This window comes from Chlamydomonas reinhardtii, chromosome 12, assembly GCF_000002595.2.
Source record: "Chlamydomonas reinhardtii strain CC-503 cw92 mt+ chromosome 12, whole genome shotgun sequence".
Lineage (NCBI taxonomy): Eukaryota > Viridiplantae > Chlorophyta > Chlorophyceae > Chlamydomonadales > Chlamydomonadaceae > Chlamydomonas > Chlamydomonas reinhardtii.
In genome coordinates, this window is record NC_057015.1 from 8,309,618 (window position 1) to 8,326,930 (window position 17,313).

At 62.6% G+C, this 17,313-nt stretch overlaps 4 protein-coding genes across 4 annotated transcripts; 2 read left to right on the plus strand and 2 right to left on the minus strand.

Moving 5' to 3' along the window:
- Nucleotides 1–2: 2 nt before the first annotated feature.
- Nucleotides 3–5,078, minus strand: CHLRE_12g549800v5 (uncharacterized protein). Its single transcript, XM_043068962.1, has 8 exons — nucleotides 4,747–5,078; nucleotides 3,941–4,110; nucleotides 3,558–3,646; nucleotides 3,129–3,285; nucleotides 2,709–2,819; nucleotides 2,379–2,473; nucleotides 1,928–2,060; nucleotides 3–1,681 (listed from the first exon to the last, which is right to left on the minus strand). The coding sequence occupies exons 1-8, from the start codon at nucleotides 4,997–4,999 to the stop codon at nucleotides 1,310–1,312; spliced, it is 1,380 nt and encodes a 459-aa protein (XP_042919023.1). The 5' UTR covers nucleotides 5,000–5,078; the 3' UTR covers nucleotides 3–1,309.
- A 1,696-nt stretch (nucleotides 5,079–6,774) lies between these two features.
- CHLRE_12g549750v5 (uncharacterized protein) lies at nucleotides 6,775–10,448 on the minus strand. The gene is made up of 9 exons (XM_001693947.2): nucleotides 10,157–10,448; nucleotides 9,849–9,942; nucleotides 9,718–9,787; nucleotides 9,502–9,650; nucleotides 9,299–9,352; nucleotides 8,565–8,888; nucleotides 8,255–8,381; nucleotides 7,961–8,102; nucleotides 6,775–7,819 (listed from the first exon to the last, which is right to left on the minus strand). The coding sequence occupies exons 1-9, from the start codon at nucleotides 10,183–10,185 to the stop codon at nucleotides 7,807–7,809; spliced, it is 1,002 nt and encodes a 333-aa protein (XP_001693999.1). The 5' UTR covers nucleotides 10,186–10,448; the 3' UTR covers nucleotides 6,775–7,806.
- A 120-nt stretch (nucleotides 10,449–10,568) lies between these two features.
- On the plus strand, nucleotides 10,569–14,250 carry CHLRE_12g549700v5 (uncharacterized protein). The gene is made up of 5 exons (XM_001694070.2): nucleotides 10,569–10,927; nucleotides 11,017–11,098; nucleotides 11,422–11,501; nucleotides 11,839–11,889; nucleotides 12,550–14,250. Exons 1-5 carry the CDS (start codon nucleotides 10,649–10,651, stop codon nucleotides 12,745–12,747), a joined length of 690 nt encoding a protein of 229 aa, XP_001694122.2. The 5' UTR covers nucleotides 10,569–10,648; the 3' UTR covers nucleotides 12,748–14,250.
- Nucleotides 14,251–14,298: 48 nt separating this feature from the next.
- Nucleotides 14,299–17,310, plus strand: CHLRE_12g549650v5 (uncharacterized protein). The gene is made up of 7 exons (XM_043068961.1): nucleotides 14,299–14,508; nucleotides 14,673–14,917; nucleotides 15,106–15,207; nucleotides 15,521–15,644; nucleotides 15,832–15,928; nucleotides 16,165–16,547; nucleotides 16,827–17,310. The coding sequence occupies exons 1-7, from the start codon at nucleotides 14,386–14,388 to the stop codon at nucleotides 16,983–16,985; spliced, it is 1,233 nt and encodes a 410-aa protein (XP_042919024.1). The 5' UTR covers nucleotides 14,299–14,385; the 3' UTR covers nucleotides 16,986–17,310.
- Nucleotides 17,311–17,313: the final 3 nt, after the last annotated feature.

The window sequence follows — 17,313 nt, forward strand, 5'->3', positions numbered from 1 at the left end:
TTTGTCCTTACAACGACTGAATGAAAGACCAGGGGTGCCCCTGGCAAAGACAGTCTACACATGCATTCCCCATGAGCAATGAGCGTGCGATGTATGTAAAGCACGTGTTTGTTGCGGTCAGTGTGGCGACATCCCATTATTCCATGTAAGGCCTTAGTAGCCTCACACTGCCACGCCTTATTCCGCTGTAACCCCCAAATACAGTTCAACCGTCTACAACCATACGCCTGTTAGCGTCTGTAAGTCATGAACACGACACCCCAACTAACCAGCTCTTGGTACCGCAGTCATACCAACAGTCACGCAGCGCGGTCCTATGACCATGATGGCTGCACCTTGACCCCGTACAACACACGCCGCGTGCGCGTTGGCAGCTCTTAGGTGGGCGGCGCTGAGCTCTAACAACAGGCCCGCAGCAACAACACCACGCGTGCCGCATGCCCATCCCACATCAACCAGACCTGGTTCACCCCCACAGAAACATGCAGGTCCTCTGCACTTGTAACAGTACGGTATGTAGGCACGGAAACAAAACTGTACGAAACGCCAAGGCAACACGCGCAAAACTCCATGACACTACGAATCCACATGGGAGCATCAACACGACAAACCGACTGACGTCACAGAGCACGAGAGCACCACACCCACATGAACACCCGGGATACTATTTATATCACCTTAACTACTAAAGGCACTCAGGCCATAAACAGGCGCAATCTACCAATCAACCAGACGACTCACTTTCCACAAGAGCCGCGCCACGGACATTCTCGCAACAGCTGTGCAAGCGTACTGCGCGACTCGTTGCAGAGGGCACATCTCACATGAAACAAGTCAAACTGCAGCAGCAACAGGCCTGGTGTCGGCAAGCTCAGTCACTCAGCGAGCTGCATGCAGCACCCCTAGCAGTATCAGGATACCGCAACCACAAGCGCGCACAGGGGGCACACGCCGCAACCCGCACAAGCGCTCCCAGCCTGGTAACAAGCAGCTGCCGAAGGCAAACTTAGAGTTGCATCACTTGGCACGCCACCAAAACAACACGTAAGGTCGGCGAAGCGTAGAAAGCATATGCCAAGCACACACATCAACGCGCGTCAATCGTTTGTGTCCTCATCCGTGAATGGGTGACGTTGCAACATCCCCTTTTGTCATCCAGACACGCGCCGCAAACCAAACCGGACGACAGCAGGAGCTGTCGGCCCCCAAGCTTCATTCCTCCGGCGCGTCTGCCGCGCAGCCGTCACTGGCACCACCACACTCGTCACCGAGCTATGCACCCACACGCCTGCAGCTGATTTCCGAGCGCCTAGGCCAGCACCGCTGTCTCCTTGGCCGATCGTGTCGCCGCGGGCGGCCCCCGCAAGCCAAGCGGTGGCCCCTCCTCCGCTTCCGCCTCCTCTTGTATCCCCGCGCCCGCCTGCACCAGCTGCTGCCGCCCTGGCCCCGCCGGCCCCGCGCCTCCTCCTCCTCCTCCGCTGCCTCCACCTCCACCTCCTCCTGAGCCCGACGGACCCGCCTCTCCGCCGTCGGCGCCGCCTCCGCTCCCCCCCGCCGCGCCCGCCTGCTGCTGCTGCTGCTGCCTCCGCCGCGCCTCCAGCTGCGCCAGCATGGTCACCATGGGCTCGGGCAGCGGCTTGAAGCCGGGCAGGCCCTCGCGCACCGGGTCAAAGTAGCCGTGCTGCGAGGGGCGTGGAGGTGGAGGAGGAGAAGGAGGAGGTGGGCCATGGATGCGGCTACGCGGCAAGGCGAGACACCAAATTGTTCCCTGCCCATTCACCCCGCTCCCCTTGCGCTTCCATTTCTGAGGCCTGTGTCCCTCCACACAAACACACGGGGCTACGAAGCTGACCGCCCGCGGCCTGGAGCCGCCGAGCGCACCGGGCCAACACGCACACAGCCGCCCCCCCCCCACACACACACCCACCTGCAGCGCCTCCTGGCATGTGAGCCGCTCGTGGTGGTCGTACTGCAGCAGGCGGTCCAGCAGGTCAAAGGCCTCGGGCGAGGCCAGGTGGCCGTTGTCGCCCGTCACGAACTTGCGCCACGGCACACGCGGCCTGAGGGGGTAGCCGTCCATGTGGAGAACAAAGTAGTTAAGTTACAAGGGGTGGGGGATGGCGGGAAACAGGGTATTACAGGTGTAAGGGTAAGCACAGAGAATTTGGGTGCCCGTAGGCACCGTAGGGTGGCTGGAGGGCGTAAAGGAGAGCGGCGGGCGAAGACGCCAACGCCAAGCTAGGCCACCCAAAACATGCGTCAACACGGCACGATTGCTTTGACACACTCTTACCAGCCCCCAGCCCCTAGCCGCCAGCCCCACATCCCCACCCGCACTGCCCGCCCCGGGCCACCTCCAAGCCCCACCACCTCCTCACCTGAATCCGCACAGCTGTGCCAGCCGCGGGTCCAGCTCCACCCCGTACTTGTCGCAGTAGGCATACAGCCCGTCTGTGCCCAGCACACGGACCACCTGGCCGGAAGGAGAGGAGGAGGGTGATGCGGACCACTGAAACCACAAACCGCCTCAAACCTCCGCGGTCCCAACTCCTTCACCCCAGCTCTCTTCCCTCTCTCCCTCCGGCTATTTCTCCTTCGCCCCCGCCCTGTCGCCCGCTGCCCCCCCCCCCCTGTTAGCTGCTATACTGCTGTTCCTGGCTACGCATTCACACCTTGAATAATTATGCATGTAACCCCAACCCACGCACCTTGACCAGCTGGTCGAACTCGTCCTCGCCCCTGAAGAACACGGGCTTCTTGAACACCAGCGCCGCCAGCATGCAGCCCACACCCCACACGTCCAGGCTGTACGTGTAGTCCTGAGGAGGAGCGGAGGGAGGGGGGAGGGACAGATGGCTGGGTGTGGGATGGCCGGTTGACCTTGAGCTGGCGAGTTGCTCACCGGTTGCTCCCTCGTCTTGCCTTCCCTTGGGGTCTCCCTTTCCCCCTACTCTCCAACACCTTGTTGCCTACCCATGTTAAGACGTCTTTAGATCCGCCCCGCATGACCCTTGGACCGCTCCCTCCCGGTGCTAGGTCTGGGTTGAGGGATTGAATGAACTACCCCCCCCCCCCCCGCCCCCCCCCCTCCCTACCGCTCCGCCCCCTCCAGCCCGCCTGCCCCGCACCTTGATGTCCACCAGCAGCTCCGGCCCCTTGTAGAAGCGCGTGGCCACACGCACCGGGTACTCCTTGCCGGGCGTGTAAAAGTCCGCCAGGCCCCAGTCGATGAGCTTGAGCTGCCGCTTGGCGTGGTCGATCAGCACATTGCCCGGCTTGACGTCCCTGCAGGACGCGGCGGGAGAGAACGAGGGATGGGGAGTCACAGGCGTTACGACGGCAGTCAGGCGTAAATAGTTGGGAGACGGCAACAGGAGGGAGAGGCGCAAGTACGAGGTAAGGGGGCGGTCGGGTGGCGACGCACGGCGTGTGCTGAAAGCTCCACATGCTGCGGTCGCATCCAGTTTGCGACCTTCGTGTGCTGGCAGCCCAGTCGCCCCTCGCACTGCTGTCACGACGTCGCCTCGCCCCGCCCCCCCCCCTTCCAAAGCGCCCACCTGTGCATGATGCCGCGCGAGTGGCAGTAGTCCAGCGCAATGAGCAGCTGGAAGATGTAGTAGCGCACATCCAGGTCCGTCACCGCGGCCTGGAAGCGGGGCGGAGGGCAAGGGGCGAGGCAAGAGGCGGCCGCGGGGGCAGTACTTCAATTCAGGGCTTGGTGTTGCACTATACCGCGCCGCGTGCCCTGCCAGAGGTACAACCAATGGCTTAAGTCAACGCCGCCCCACCTGTGCCGCGCCCCGCGCCGCCTTCCGTCATAACCCCGACACTGGCAACCGCGGTCACCTCCCTCCAAACACTCCCATTCCATTACCGGCAATCCACCAAAATCGACCTGCCTTGCCAACGTCCACTGCCCCTCCAGCCCCTCCCGCCGCACCTGCAGCTCTTTGAAGGGCATGGCGTCCACGAAGTCAAACACGAAGGAGGGCGTCTTGGTGTCCGGGTCACGCACAATGTCCAGCAGCCGCACGATGTTGGGGCCGCCGCTCACGTGCTGCAGGATCTTCACCTCGCGCCGCAGCCGGTGCTCCTTCACGGGGCGCATCACTGCGTGTTCGTGTGGACGTGTGGGCGGGGCGGAGGTGGGGGCGGTTTGACGGGGAGGGTTAACGTTGACGGGGAGGGTACAGAAGGGCCAGATGGAGAAGCACGAGGGCCGAGGCAGGCACATGCAGCTGGGCAGAGGGACCGGGGTATGTGAGAAGCTGGCAAAGGTGGAGTGTCGATGAGTGTGGGCGGAAGCGCGTGGCTCCCGCCCACCCACCCATGGCTGCGGTCCCGGGCCTACAGGGCCTCGCGGTACCCGCCACGGCCCGCGTCCACGCACCAACACAGCGGCTTGCCCCCTCACTCAATCGTCCCATAGCCTGCTGCCCAGACCTGGCTGCCCGTCGCGGCCTGGTCGTCGGGACTGAGGGCTGCGCACAAACTGAATGCCGCCGAACGAACCCCAACGCCGCCTCGGTGCAAATGCTGCCCATCAGGGCAAACTGCTGTGCAGCTAGCATACTTGAACGTGAAACTGCAGCTGCCCGCCGTGAAACCGCTGTCCATGCCCAAGCCCCATCTCGCGCCAAGTCGTCTTAAGCGGCTAGCCAATAGAGTCCGAAGGCCAATGCACTGCTCCAAAAGCAGGACGCACATGACCAGTCGTCGTTTGCTCCAGCTGCTGGAAAGCCCCACCTTTTATGACGCAGACGCGGTCCTTGTCTCGGGAAGCCAGCCGAAGGTTGATACCCTCATACACCTCGCCATATTTGCCCTTGCCTAGCTGCTTAATGACCTCATACTGGTCTTGGCTGCCCCAAGTGACATTCAGGCTGTCGTCGTAATAGGCAGCCGGCTTCTTCAGCAGCGCAGTAGCGTGGTCTCTAGCAACAAGCCTTAGGCCGTCCTTGCGCCGGTTCGACTTGGGATAGCGTTTAGGAGGCGCCATTTTAGAGACCAGTGCACACTAAGGCTATAGGCTTTCCCTACGTCATAATGCTGCAACCTAAGTGTTGAGCTTAGACTGAAACAATGGACCACTGCAAACGCTGCCCGGCAAGTCAAAGCCTACCGTGCTGCATCGTGCCCATCGCCCCCGCGAGCCCTGACCCTCCCCCCGGCCCCAACTAATTCGATGTAAATGTTTACATAGTCGCACATCCTCTCCACTTCACAGACAGGGAACGTCGCACCTTTTACCGTCCCGCATTTAGTACGTCTGGTCGGGGCGCCACACCGACACAGCGCAGTCAGAGCCAATGGAGCCACCTCCAGATGTGCCGTTCTTAGCTCGGAATGTGCCATATTTGGCCCACTTTTGGCCCAGACCGCTGCAGGGCTTCCTAGGCGCCCACGCTTGCCTAAATATTGATGTAAACATTATATAAGATTATTCCAGGGGTTGGGGGTCAAAAGGGCGCGGTGGGCGAGTGGATTCTGGGGGCCGGGTTTTGGGGGGAAAACTGAGGGGCGACCCCAAATTGGCCCACCGGGCCGCGAGACGTTTTGGTCATCCCTGCCGGCTATTTGCCGATTTCGATACCCTATAGATGTCATGTGAGGACTGTTGCAACCGTCCGGGCAGGATTGAGAGTGCTCTGGGTGCACATCGCTCCTTAAATGCTCAACATGTTGTTTTGTTTGTCGTCTGCAGGCGCATTCTGGCGTGCGCTAGTCATTCAAGGACAAACATCAACAGATACTATATGCGCAGACCAGTTAGCCTGCAGTCCGTCTGCTCCACACGCCATATCTCGCATAGGCGGTGTTTTGTTCCTAGATTTTATGCCGTCGAGTTATCTGCACACTTAGACGTAAGCTAGATAGCTTCGAGCCGAATTGGCGGGGTCCTAGCAAGCGCGACATTTGACATTTTGACTTCGGTTCTCGCTAACATTCATGTCCAGAAACTGTTCAGAGACCTTTATGTATGTCACATGATGCCATTTCGATGCTATAGGGGCCTGTACTCATGCAGTCCCCAGGCACTCGCCGGAGTGGCATCCGCCGCACCGAGCCCGGCAGGGCCAGCCCTTGTTTGCCCATTCAAGCTCGCAAAGCTATCACTTACACGTAAGGGATAATATATATGCAGAGAATGGGGCGGTCGGGGAGGCTTTCGAGGACCAGGGCGTGGGCTCTGGCGAGTGGGCCAAATAATCGGGCGGGCGCGCAGGGTCGGTTTTGGGGACTGGTCGGGAATCGACCTCTTACAGGCCCCCCAGTGCTTATATATTCCTAATATAATACAAGTGTGCAATATTAATTCAGGCAGGCTCTGAATCCGTGCGGGCCAGCCGCACGGGCAAGTGGGCCAAATTGGGGTAGGCTGGCAATTAGGCACATTCCGAGCTAGCACCGCGGACACATCAGCAAAGTGCCCCGAATCTCTGTTGCAACCACACCACCGTGGCACCGTGTTTCAGCAAAAGTGGGGTCGAGCAGCAGCCCTGAGGGACTCTCGGGCCGTTAAGCACGCAAGTGCCTTTGGTGCCCTCGCCTTTGGCATGGCTTTCAAGCTCCAGGCCCGACGAGTGCCGTCGCCTGCCTGTTCCAATGATCCAATCTGTTAACCTGACACTGCCTGGCGCGAGTCACGCGAGACATGGGAGACCGGAGTACGGGTGATCAGGGAGAGGATATAGGTCGCGTCTGAGAGCGGCTAGAGCCGTCTCTCATTCCGGTCCTAGGCGAGATAGTCTAGACCGTTCAATGTGAGGGACCCGTCCTAGTGGACGTTTAAACTCTTGGCAACATGTGAGCCCGAACGTGATCGGCTTGCGCCACCCTCTCGCTCGCTACGCATGCGCTCCCGGCCGCCTACGCCATAGCCAACACGGCCAGGGGTGAACACGGCCATTGCAGAGGCCGACAGATCTGCAAACAAGTCGGCGTCAGGCACACGAAGTGTTCAGTGTCCTATCATAGGGCGCGACACTCGCGGTTACAAAGGCTGCACACGTGCGTACGCCCGCAGCGCGCCTCTTGCTCCGTCTTGGCGTCTGTGCCGATGTGCACCCTTCGGTTATCATCGCCTTCCTCTCCAACACCCAGTGCTGCATTCCACCACACAAATTGTCCTATGCCCCCCTGCGCGGCCAGAATGCGTTGGGATAGACTGCTTACGCACTCCGCCGGCATCGGCAGCAATGTCTTTGAGACAAACTCTGACCTCTCCCGCAGGCCGCAAAGGTAGCTGCCTACGACCGATACAATATCTATCCTCGTCATTCTCAAGTCCAGTAGCAGGCCTGCCTGGAGTCTGCCATAAACATACAACCCTAAACCCCGCGCAATTCCTCACCCAGCAGTCTTATCGCTACCCCAACTCCCCACAGCATGCATCAAAACACTAACGCTATCTGGTGACCAGCTGCCTCCCCAATACCTGGTACCGTCGTAAAGGAAAGCTATGCCAGCCATGCACTAGCGCGATGGTAGTCCTGCCCGTAAAGGCCTTGCAGGTGCCAGCGCACGGTTTGTCACGCGCAGTAGCCTGGATTTCAGGCGCCTTTTGAGGCCCCAATGCCCATCCCGTAGGTAGTGCAACGTCGACAACGCGCCAGCATATCCCCTTCCCCAATCGACACGTACGTGCCAGGAACCCTTCGCCAGGCTATCAGTGCTGGCAGCTGTCTGTTCAAACAGCCGGCTCGGCTGCTGCTTCGTCATTCACATGGCAGCGGCAGTGTGCAGCCAGCAGGCCGTCCTCCACTCAACAACACAGCCCCGCAATGAGCCCATGCGATTGCGTGCTTAGAAGTCGAACCTGCATGGGATAGGCAGGACGCGTTGACCAGTCATACGTGCAAATCATACGTGTGTACTCAGCTGGTCTGCTCCTGCCCAACGCTCGATCCCAGCACTTTGACCCAGCCTGCTCACACGCAGCCATTCATCCGATGCTCACCGGCCGCCGTAGGCGGGGTCCGCCGCCTCCTCGCCCTCGCCGGCCGCCGGCTCCGGCACCCGTGGCACGGCCGGCCGCGGCACCGTCCCGCTCTGCTGGTGCTTGAGGATGGTCCAGTCGAACACGTAGTCCCACTGGTAGCCTGCGCAACATAAGGAAGCACGTGTCAGCACACGTATCGGTGCTCCTTGAAAGGAGGTCTCAACGATCCCGCACCAACGGAGTTCCCCACCACCTCGCGAGGCCCTAGCGCCCCATCGACGCGACCAATGCCCGGCTCCCCAGCCGACTCACCCTCGCGGGCGAACAGGTCGCGGAACATCTTCCGCAGGTAGGAGTAGTCCGGCTTGTCGTCGAAGCGCAGCGACCGGCAGTACTGGAAGTATGTCACGAACTCCATCGGGTAGCCCTTGCACAGCACCTGCAAATGCAACACAACCCCAATGTTATATTGCGTGACCTGTGGTTGAAACGAACACCCCACCTAGCCATGCTCCCCACGCGCTAACGTGCACGCCACACCAGGAAAACCCGCAACAATCCTTCACCATTCCCTGGCCATCCCGCTGATGAATGCTGGCTTCCGATTGCCCTGTGTGCCCACCTCGATGGGCGTCGACATCTTCTTTTCGCTGATCTTCTCGTACTTCTGCCGCTTCGTCGTGGCTTTGAGGCCCTGCCACGGCAACGAGCCGCGCAGGAAGTACATCATCACATAGCCGAGCGACTCCATGTCGTCGCGGCGGCTCTGCTCGATGCCCAGGTGGGTGTTGATGGAGGCGTAGCGGGCCGTGCCCGTCAGGTTCTTGTTCTCCCGGTAGGGAATGTGGATGTGGGTTTTGGGGTCCCGGTACTTCTTCGCCAGACCGAAGTCAATAATGTGCACCTGGTTCGCCTTCTTGCCCAGGCCCATCAAGAAGTTATCAGGCTGCGATAATGCAGGCAGGCGAGGGGGGCGAGGTGAGGGTGCTGCGGGACTCTGCTGCGGGCGTTGCGTGCCCTCTTTACTCCATCCTTACATCATGATATACCATGCATCCCGGGCAGGACCTTCCCTTCCACGTGGGTTTGACGTCCCCGTGCCCGCCTGGGCCGCAGCGCAGGTGCGCTGATGCCCCGTGCCTGCCCCTCTCAATTCATGCCCCGTGGTCGTCCTCCGCAACATGCCTTTGCACGACCTCCCTCCCGCCGATGCTGAATTTGCGTGTGCTTCACTGGCGGGCACATAGACACCGCGGCGGCAGCACGCCACGCCACAACCTGATCCCCGCCGCGCTCCAACTATGCCTCCAGTGCACGAAGCACAACCCAAACTAGACCGGATGCTGTTCAACCTACCTTGATATCTCTGTGGATGAAGCTGCGCGAGTGCACAAACTCCACTCGTGATAACTGCGAGAGCGAGCGAGAGAAAGGGTCAGTCGATGTCATATCCCGGAATGCTTCAGTCAGCCGCAGGTACCATGTTGCAGATGATCAAGCTGCACAATTTATGAGCCCCGAACGCAGCTGCGCCCGCATAGTGGTGTGGCAGTGCTCACCAGCTGGTCCGCGAGCATGAGCACCGTCTTGAGACTGAATTTTCTGTTGCAGAAGTTGAACAGGTCCTCCAAGCTGGGGCCCAGTAGATCGATGACCATGACGTTGTAGTCGCCCTCCACGCCATACCACCTCACGTTGGGGATGCCGACTGCGCGCCATGCCAAAGAGTCAGTTCGGAGGAGCCCCGGGGGCCCGCTAGCACAAATTTCACCCACCTCCGCCCTGCAGAATCTTGTACAGCTTCGACTCGTACAGCAGCTGCGCGTGCCGCGTCTTGACCGACTCCTGCAAGTCGCAGGCATGCGTCAGAAGCAGACCAACGCGCCTGCTCAGCCTGTCCACCCACCAGCTTGATGGCCACCTCCTCGCCGGTCTGGATGTTCGTTCCAAGGTAGATATCACCGAAGCTGCCACCGCCAATCTTGCGCCCAAGCCGATAGCTGTTCCAAGACACAGGGGGAAGAAAAACGGAGACGTCATGGGAGCGCTCAGGACCGCCCCAGGGCGCCACGGTATTCGCAGGGGCCCCACTATCAGTCAAGCAGCGAAACCAGGGGCCCCTCGAAACCCGGCAAGGCGCTGCGAACCTCGCCGCAAGATGGCCTGGCCGAGTCTTGCCCCAGAGCGCTCAGAGCACCCGTCCAGCCTTCCTACCGGCCAGCAATCCGAATGTCCAACGCCATGGCGCCTCGCTGCTGCTAGCTCCTCAGCTGCTCCTCCTCGTTGCCGGCGGAGAACTCGCTCCCGGCTCTCAGCCCCCGCGAAGCACGTAACTGTGCGCGCGCTCAAGCGTGCGCTTACCAGTTCGCGTCCATGCAACGTATCAGGTTCGGTCTCTAGGTGCTTCTCAGTCCCAAAGGCCGCTAATGACTTTACCCGCGGCCCCCTATGAGCAGTGCTTCTACTAGGTTGTATATGTCCGGTTTTTAAGCGAGGCTCTAGTGAACTAGTGTGTGTCCCAGTGGGAGGGCTGCTGCTTCAGAACTTCGGGGGCTGCGGCATCGGGGGCTGCATCGGGGGCCGTTTTGTCCTCGAGCACCCGGACGTATGAATTAATATTTTGCGTCTGCTTCATCCATCGCCAGACTTACCGCTATCCTTTTAATCGCTGCCGCGTGGGCTCTAGACAAAAACAGACACATCAGAATGCCAAAGGCGGACCGCAATGCGCGGAACCAGCCGCTTAAAGAAGTAGGGCCTATGGCTATGGATGCGGATGACGCCGGGCCGCTTCCCGACAAGCCCAAGTTCGCGCCGCTGGCGCCTGGCGACAAGGGGGCTGGCGGCGAAGCCAAAGTGGAGTTTCGTCGTGTGCCGGTGCCCCAACATCGCATGACGCCATTAAAAACTGCGTGGATGGAGCTATACAAGCCTATCACCGAGAACCTGAAGCTGGACATGCGGATGAACCTAAAGACAAAGAAGGTGTGCAGTCGCAACCACGTGCCGGGAGGTGGCAAGGGTCGCGAGCGCTTGGAATCCCGCCGTCAACGCCAATGGTGTTATGCCTGCAGGTGGAGCTCAAGTCCACGCCGCAGACGACGGCCTCGGACGCGCTGCAGAAGGCAGCCGACTTTGTGCACGCATACCTGCTAGGTGAGCGCGTCCCCGCGCCGCTGCTGCGCGCGTGCGGCTTCCTTGCCGGGTACAGTGCGTATACGTCCCAGGCGCGCTGGGTTACAAGCGGCGCGATGGAGGGTGCTCCGAGGGAGCGAGACACAGGACCGGGTGCCTGCCAAAACCCTAGCAGCGCGCAGCGACTCCAGCCGCACCGCCCTCGCTGGCCGGGTTCCTCGCCGTGCGCGCACACACCCGGGCCACCCGCAACATGGCATGCAGGCATGCACGTCGCCCCATCCCCGCACGCGCGCACCCCGCGGCCCGCTGACTCCCTGCGCTCCTGCTGCCCTGCTGCACAGGCTTTGAGATCCGGGACGCCGTGGCGCTGCTCCGACTGGACGACCTGTATGTGGAGTGCTTTGAGATCAAGGACGTCAAGGTGCGGGGGGGGTGCGCGAGATTGTCGCTTTTCAGTCCAAAATAGAAAGGAAGGAGATGCAGAACCTGGAACCAGGCCACAGCGCGCGGATGGGGTGGGGCCGGGGGCGGGACGCGTGCGCACGGCTGGCGCCGGTGGCCTGATGGGCATTGGTAGTGGTGGGGGCACGCTGATGCAGAGGCGGCGGCCGGGTTGCTGCCGGCTAGCACAAGCTCGCGTCTGGGCGCAAAGGCGGGTGTGGCAGGGGCGGGGCTCGGATGCTGCGCCTGACGCCGGGTGTACTCTCGAGGTCCTTTGTTATCTAATGTCAAGTGTCCCCCCATCACCCAACGCGCAGACGCTCCGCGGCGAGCACCTCTCGCGCTGCATTGGCCGCCTCGCCGGCAAGGTGAGGGCCGTTGCTGAGCCATGGGTCGGTGGGATGCGGGCAGCGGGCAGGGGGAGCGGGCAGGGACGCGGCAGCTCAGCAGCAGGGTGCATGAACCAGAGGGTGGCAACGCAAGGCCCACTGCGGGAGCCGATGCCGCTGGAAAAAAAGACGGGGGCAGGCGCCTCTCGGGGGGTGGAGGGTGGCGGTGACACAGGCAGCAGGTTCAGCACTGGGAAGGGAGGGGGTAGCAGCGAGCCACAGAGGTTGAACGGACATGCCGTGTGCAAGAGTGGGTGGCGGATACGGCGAGGCGCCGCCGCCGCCGCGGCTGCCGCCGCCGCGGCTGGAGATGGTGCTAGTTGCGAGCGCAGTGGTCCGGCAAGGAGGGGCGCCCGCCGTGCGCTGCCAGCGGGTGTCGGAGCAGCGCTGTCTCTCACGTGCAGTCGCCTGTGCGGTCGGGCGGAGGCCACATCGTTCGGAGGCCACAGCAGCGACACTGGAAGCAGCACGCGGTGCTGCGAGCAAACCCAGCGGGGTGGAACCCGGTGGGGGCACCAGCAACCGTCCAACCACCTCACCTTTAATCCTGGGTAGCATGCTAGCCGCACACGCCCACACTCACGCCCACACTCACCGCGCCACCCCGGCCGCTCCATCACGCCCACCGCCGCCCCACAGGACGGCAAGACCAAGTTCACGATCGAGAACGCCACCCGCACACGTATCGTGCTGGCAGACACGCGCATCCACATCCTGGGCTCCTTCCAGAACATCCGCGTGGCGCGCGACGCGCTGTGCGCGCTCATCCTGGGCTCGCCCGCCTCCAAGGTCTACTCCAAGCTGCGCTCCAGCTGCTCGCGCCTCAACGACAGCTAGAGCGGCGGCGGGGGCTGCGGGGCAGGAGGAGCCACGGGGAGGAGGAGCAGGGCAGGGGAAGGAGGGTTTCGGGTGGATCGGGGCTGGAGAGGGCCGCTGTGGCGCTGGTGCAGGTGGTTGGTGGAGAGCCGTGGGACAGCGGCCGGGCGGCGGCCGGGCAGGGCGGGGAACCCGCACCAGCACCGCAAGAAGCGCTAGCACAAGCATTGATGTTGGCAGCTTGGCATTCGCTCTGGCGCTTGGCGCTGGTTCTGGGCCTGGCGCTGGCGCAGCAGCCCGATCGCTGAAGCTCTGCCGGCGCGCAGCGGTGTTGCGCTGGCAGACCTGGCAGACCTGGCAGACCTGGCAGACCTGGCAGGAGGGCAGCCCTGGCAGGAGGGCGAGGCAGGCGCCGTGACGGCCGCAGCGGTTGGGGCCGGTGCAACGCCGGTTGAGGCCGGTGCGCGGGCGGAGGGCGGGAGGGTGGGGTAGGCTGGTCAAGTCAGGTGACCAAGATAAGTGGGGGAATGTGTGGGGGGGGGCCAGGTCCAACCGACTGCGTTGAGTGTGGGTGGGTGCTTGAGGCGGGCACTGGGCTGCCGTAGGCCGCAGGGTGGTTGGTGGCGGTTGACAACTGCGGCAAACGCTAGCGCTAATGCGCGCCAGGTGCAATTTCTCGAATCACGGCGAGTGAGTGAGAGACGATGTATGGCATTGCCGTTAGGCTGACTGACAACGTGCGTGCATGCGCAGACGAGAACGGAGTGGGTAGAGGGCGCGCGCCATGGCTTACCGCGGACTGATGGTGACCAGCCACCCCGCACACCTGTCTTCTGCGTTTGGTGTGCGCGGGACAGGGAGCTTGCTGTTGCGGGCGTGTGTGTTGTCGGGGCTGGTTGCATGTTCTGCCGCCTGAGAACGTCTCTGGGGACGGACGCAGCGGTGGCAGGCGCATGTCGCTTGTGTCAAGGTGTGTTATCATAGCTATTGTTTGCTTTCGCAGGATAGATGCTGACTCTAGACCATGTACCATATACGTAACCAGACCGTAGCAACATAAGGTAGGCTTAGCGGCGAGCAGGCCAGACAGTGGGTATGACGTGTGTGTTGGTGGTGTGCGAGTTTTCAGACAAAGACGAGAATGCATGGACGAGACGCAGGGGCTGAAGCATTGTGGGCAATACTGGGGGAGAATGCGCAAGGAATGTGCAGCTTCTGTGCCCGGGTTGAGCTGGGGTGGGGGCTGTGCTGTAACTTGAGGACTTGGACGGGGCAGCGGTTCAGAATACAATGAACCGCGATCTGTGCGTGACCGAAAAATATATGTCCCATGACACTGGGGATTTGAGTGCAGTGTGGGCAGTGACTTGCATGGAGAGAGATGCATGGTGCGAGCGGACTGGACCGGCGTTCAAAGTGCGTGCCGAACGGTGCCGATGGTCTCGGAACCGCCGGGACGCGTCATCAGCGACCAGGAAAACCCGAGAAACGTTTGAGCTCTTGCAATCGAACGCCATACCTTTACATGGTGAAAGCGAGCAGTGCCAACGGGACGCCGCTACAGTCGAAACTCCACACTCGGAAGGCCTGCGACACTCGCTTCTTCGTCGAAAACCTGCATTCAGCCGCCACGGGCGCTGTAGATATCTACAAATTAACATGAGCGTCAACCGCGCTGGTCGACGGCTACTCTCAGCGGCTGGCGCCTCAGCCGCGGAGCCCGCTGCTGCCGCGGCGCTGGGCAGCTGTGCGCCGCGACTGCTGCAGCTGCTGTCACGCCAGGTAGTCAAGCAAAATTTGCAGCCTTCACCCCGCAGGGCGCAACGCTCTCTTCCTGGTCTCTGTTTTAGTAGCTTTGACCCACGGGTTCGTGCTTGCCCCCCCTCCGCAAGACTTCCTCCTCACCCTCCTCACCGTTCTCTCACCCTTTCTTCACCCTCTCCCAGCATGGTTCTTCTAGCCGCGGCTTCTCAGCCCACGGCACCAGCGGCCCACAAGAGCCCCCCGGCGGCCACGACCGCACCGCCGAGGCGCCGCCGCGCCACCGCGTGGGCGACCTGCCTCGCAGCCGCAGCGTGCAGCAGGAGCAGCTGGCGGTAGGCAGCGACCGCGACAGCGTGCAGGCGGCGGGCGGGCAGGCGGCGTGGCCGCGCCGCAGCCCCGACGCGCCGCCGGACCCAGCCACGCGCCGGTGCGGTGTTTGGGTGGTCCGGGGTGTCGGGGTGTCGTGCTGGGCTGGGCGTGTTGGCTGGGGCACGGGGCTGGCGTGGTGATGCCAAGAACTGTAGCGGCAGGGCCGCGGCGCTTTCGCTATTGAAAGCAGGCGTGCCTGTGTTCTTACTTGCTGCCCACTGCTGTCGCCATGTGTGCCGGCCAAAGGGGTGGGCGTGAGACCATGGGCAGCGAGCGCGAGGCGGAGGAGGCGGCGCGGCTGACCCTACGACACGGCTCCGGCAAGTCGGCGGAGGCGATCATGGCAGGGTGAGCGGCGGGGCGGGGTGAGGTGGGTTGCAAGTGCAAGGCCCTTGTGGGCCGGGCGAGTGGAATCCTGGGCGCAGCGCCGGGCAGGGCGTGTGTGTGCAGTGCGTGCAGTAGGTCCGCGTGTGCAATGTTTGATTGGTTGCTGCCGTGCTGACTGCCTGAGCCTGGACGGCGCACCAAGTTGCGCGCGGTCACCACCGCCCACCTAGCTACCCTTCGTCTGGTCCACCGGTGAAACTCCTATCATCACCTTGTCACCGCCGCTGCATGTGGCTCATGTGTGTGTATGCGCGACCTGTGCTTGGTCGCGCAGGCCCGAGGCGGCGGAGGCGCCGCACAGCAACACGGCCGTCAAGTTCGTGTACCAGCAGCAGCCCAGCCCCTACAGCCACGACACGGACGCGGCGGGCACCACCAGCACTGGAGGGGCGGAGCAGGTGTGCCGTGCGGCGCCGTGCTGCGTGCCACCGCACGCGTGTGCGCTGCTGCGTCCCAAATCCCCTTTCCTCGCTGTTGGCGTGTCCATGCGTTGGTGCTGGAGAGAGGGTTGCTTTTGCTCTTACTTCTCCATAAACCTACTCTTACATCCTGACTCCCACATCATCATGTTCTCTACGCTTGCAGGTGGCCCGGCAGTACATGGAGACCGCCGGCAGCAGCAATGAGACGTCGCGGGCGGGCGGGCCCACAGACGACATCCCCGAGCTGGGCGGAGTCAGCGGTGAGCGGGGTTGGCGCCGTGGAGTGGCGGGCGGTGCCTTCCAGGGTGCCGGGGTGGTTGAGGGGCTCAGTGGATAGCTGACGCGACCGTGGGAGTTGGTACTTATGCGGGTGTGTTGGCCCACGGTGTTGTTGTTGGTGTTGCCTACCCGCCTGGGCGCCCAATTGCGGCAAAAGCTGATGCAGGCCGTGTCTCCACACCTCCCACCTCGCGCACGCACAAACTGAACTGTCCAGGCATGTTTGCGCCGCGCGGTGAGATGGGGTCCGACTACGGCCTGCGCACGCCGCGCCAGCCCTTCAGCCACGGCGCGCCGCCCGAGGCCGGCGGCGGCGTCCGCAGCGGCTCCGAAATCCTGGGCATGTCCGGCGGCAGCGGCGGCACAGGCGGCGGCGGCGGCGGCGGCACAGGCAGCGGCGGCACAGGCGGCGAGGGCTCCGACCGCAGCGGCAGGTCAGACGGCGCGGCGGCAGGCGGCGGTGGTCAGGGTGGAAGTGGAGGTGGCGGTGCTGGCGGTGGAGGAGGAGGCGGACGCGGCAGTGTTGCGGGGAGCTGGCACGTCAACCTGGTCGGCAACGGTGTGGGCGAGACCGTGAAGGCGGGCGTGGGCCGACTGCAGGTGCGGAGGAGCTGGAGGGGAGGTGGAGGCGTGGAGGCTTGGAGGGAAGGGTGGAGGGTGTGACGTAGTGTTGTTGAGTGGTGGTTGTGGACGGTTGCTCGTGTGGCTGGTGCTGAGACAGCGCGGGAGTGCACAACCCCTTGCCCCCGCCCTCCACCTCACGTGCTGCGCCACATGCACACACATGCACACACATGCACACACACATGCACACACACATGGCGGGATTTCGTTTCGTTTCGCAACATACACACATGCACATACACGTGCACCAAACAGGAGGCCTACAAGGTCATGTTTGGTGACGGCCCGGCCCGCGGAGTGGGGAGCGACCGCGCGCCCGACCGGGCGGGAGCCGGCGGCCTCGAGTCCCGCCCCGGCAAGCCCACTGACGCGGGCAAGAGCGGCGGCCCGCGTGAGGGGTGGAACAGCCCCTGATGGGGTTGGCGAGGCGGAGCGAAGTGGCTTAATCGGCTTATGGACGGCTTGACATGTGAAAAGTTCAACGCTGGCCTGGGTGTTGGAAACGGAAAAGTGTGTGCCCGTGGCTTTGGGCGCTGTAGGAACGCTAGGCACAGGTGCAGACGACGACGCGTGCACACCGTGTGGGTAGGCCGGCGCGTGGTTGACTGGTTGTGTGGGGGACTGTGTGCGCGAGTGCGTGTTCGGTCAGGGAGGTTGTACATACCGTAGAAGGCGAGGTATACATACCGTATGGTATGGTGCCCACGGCTGTGAGGACTTGGGTCAGCGCAGTTGCAGAGGT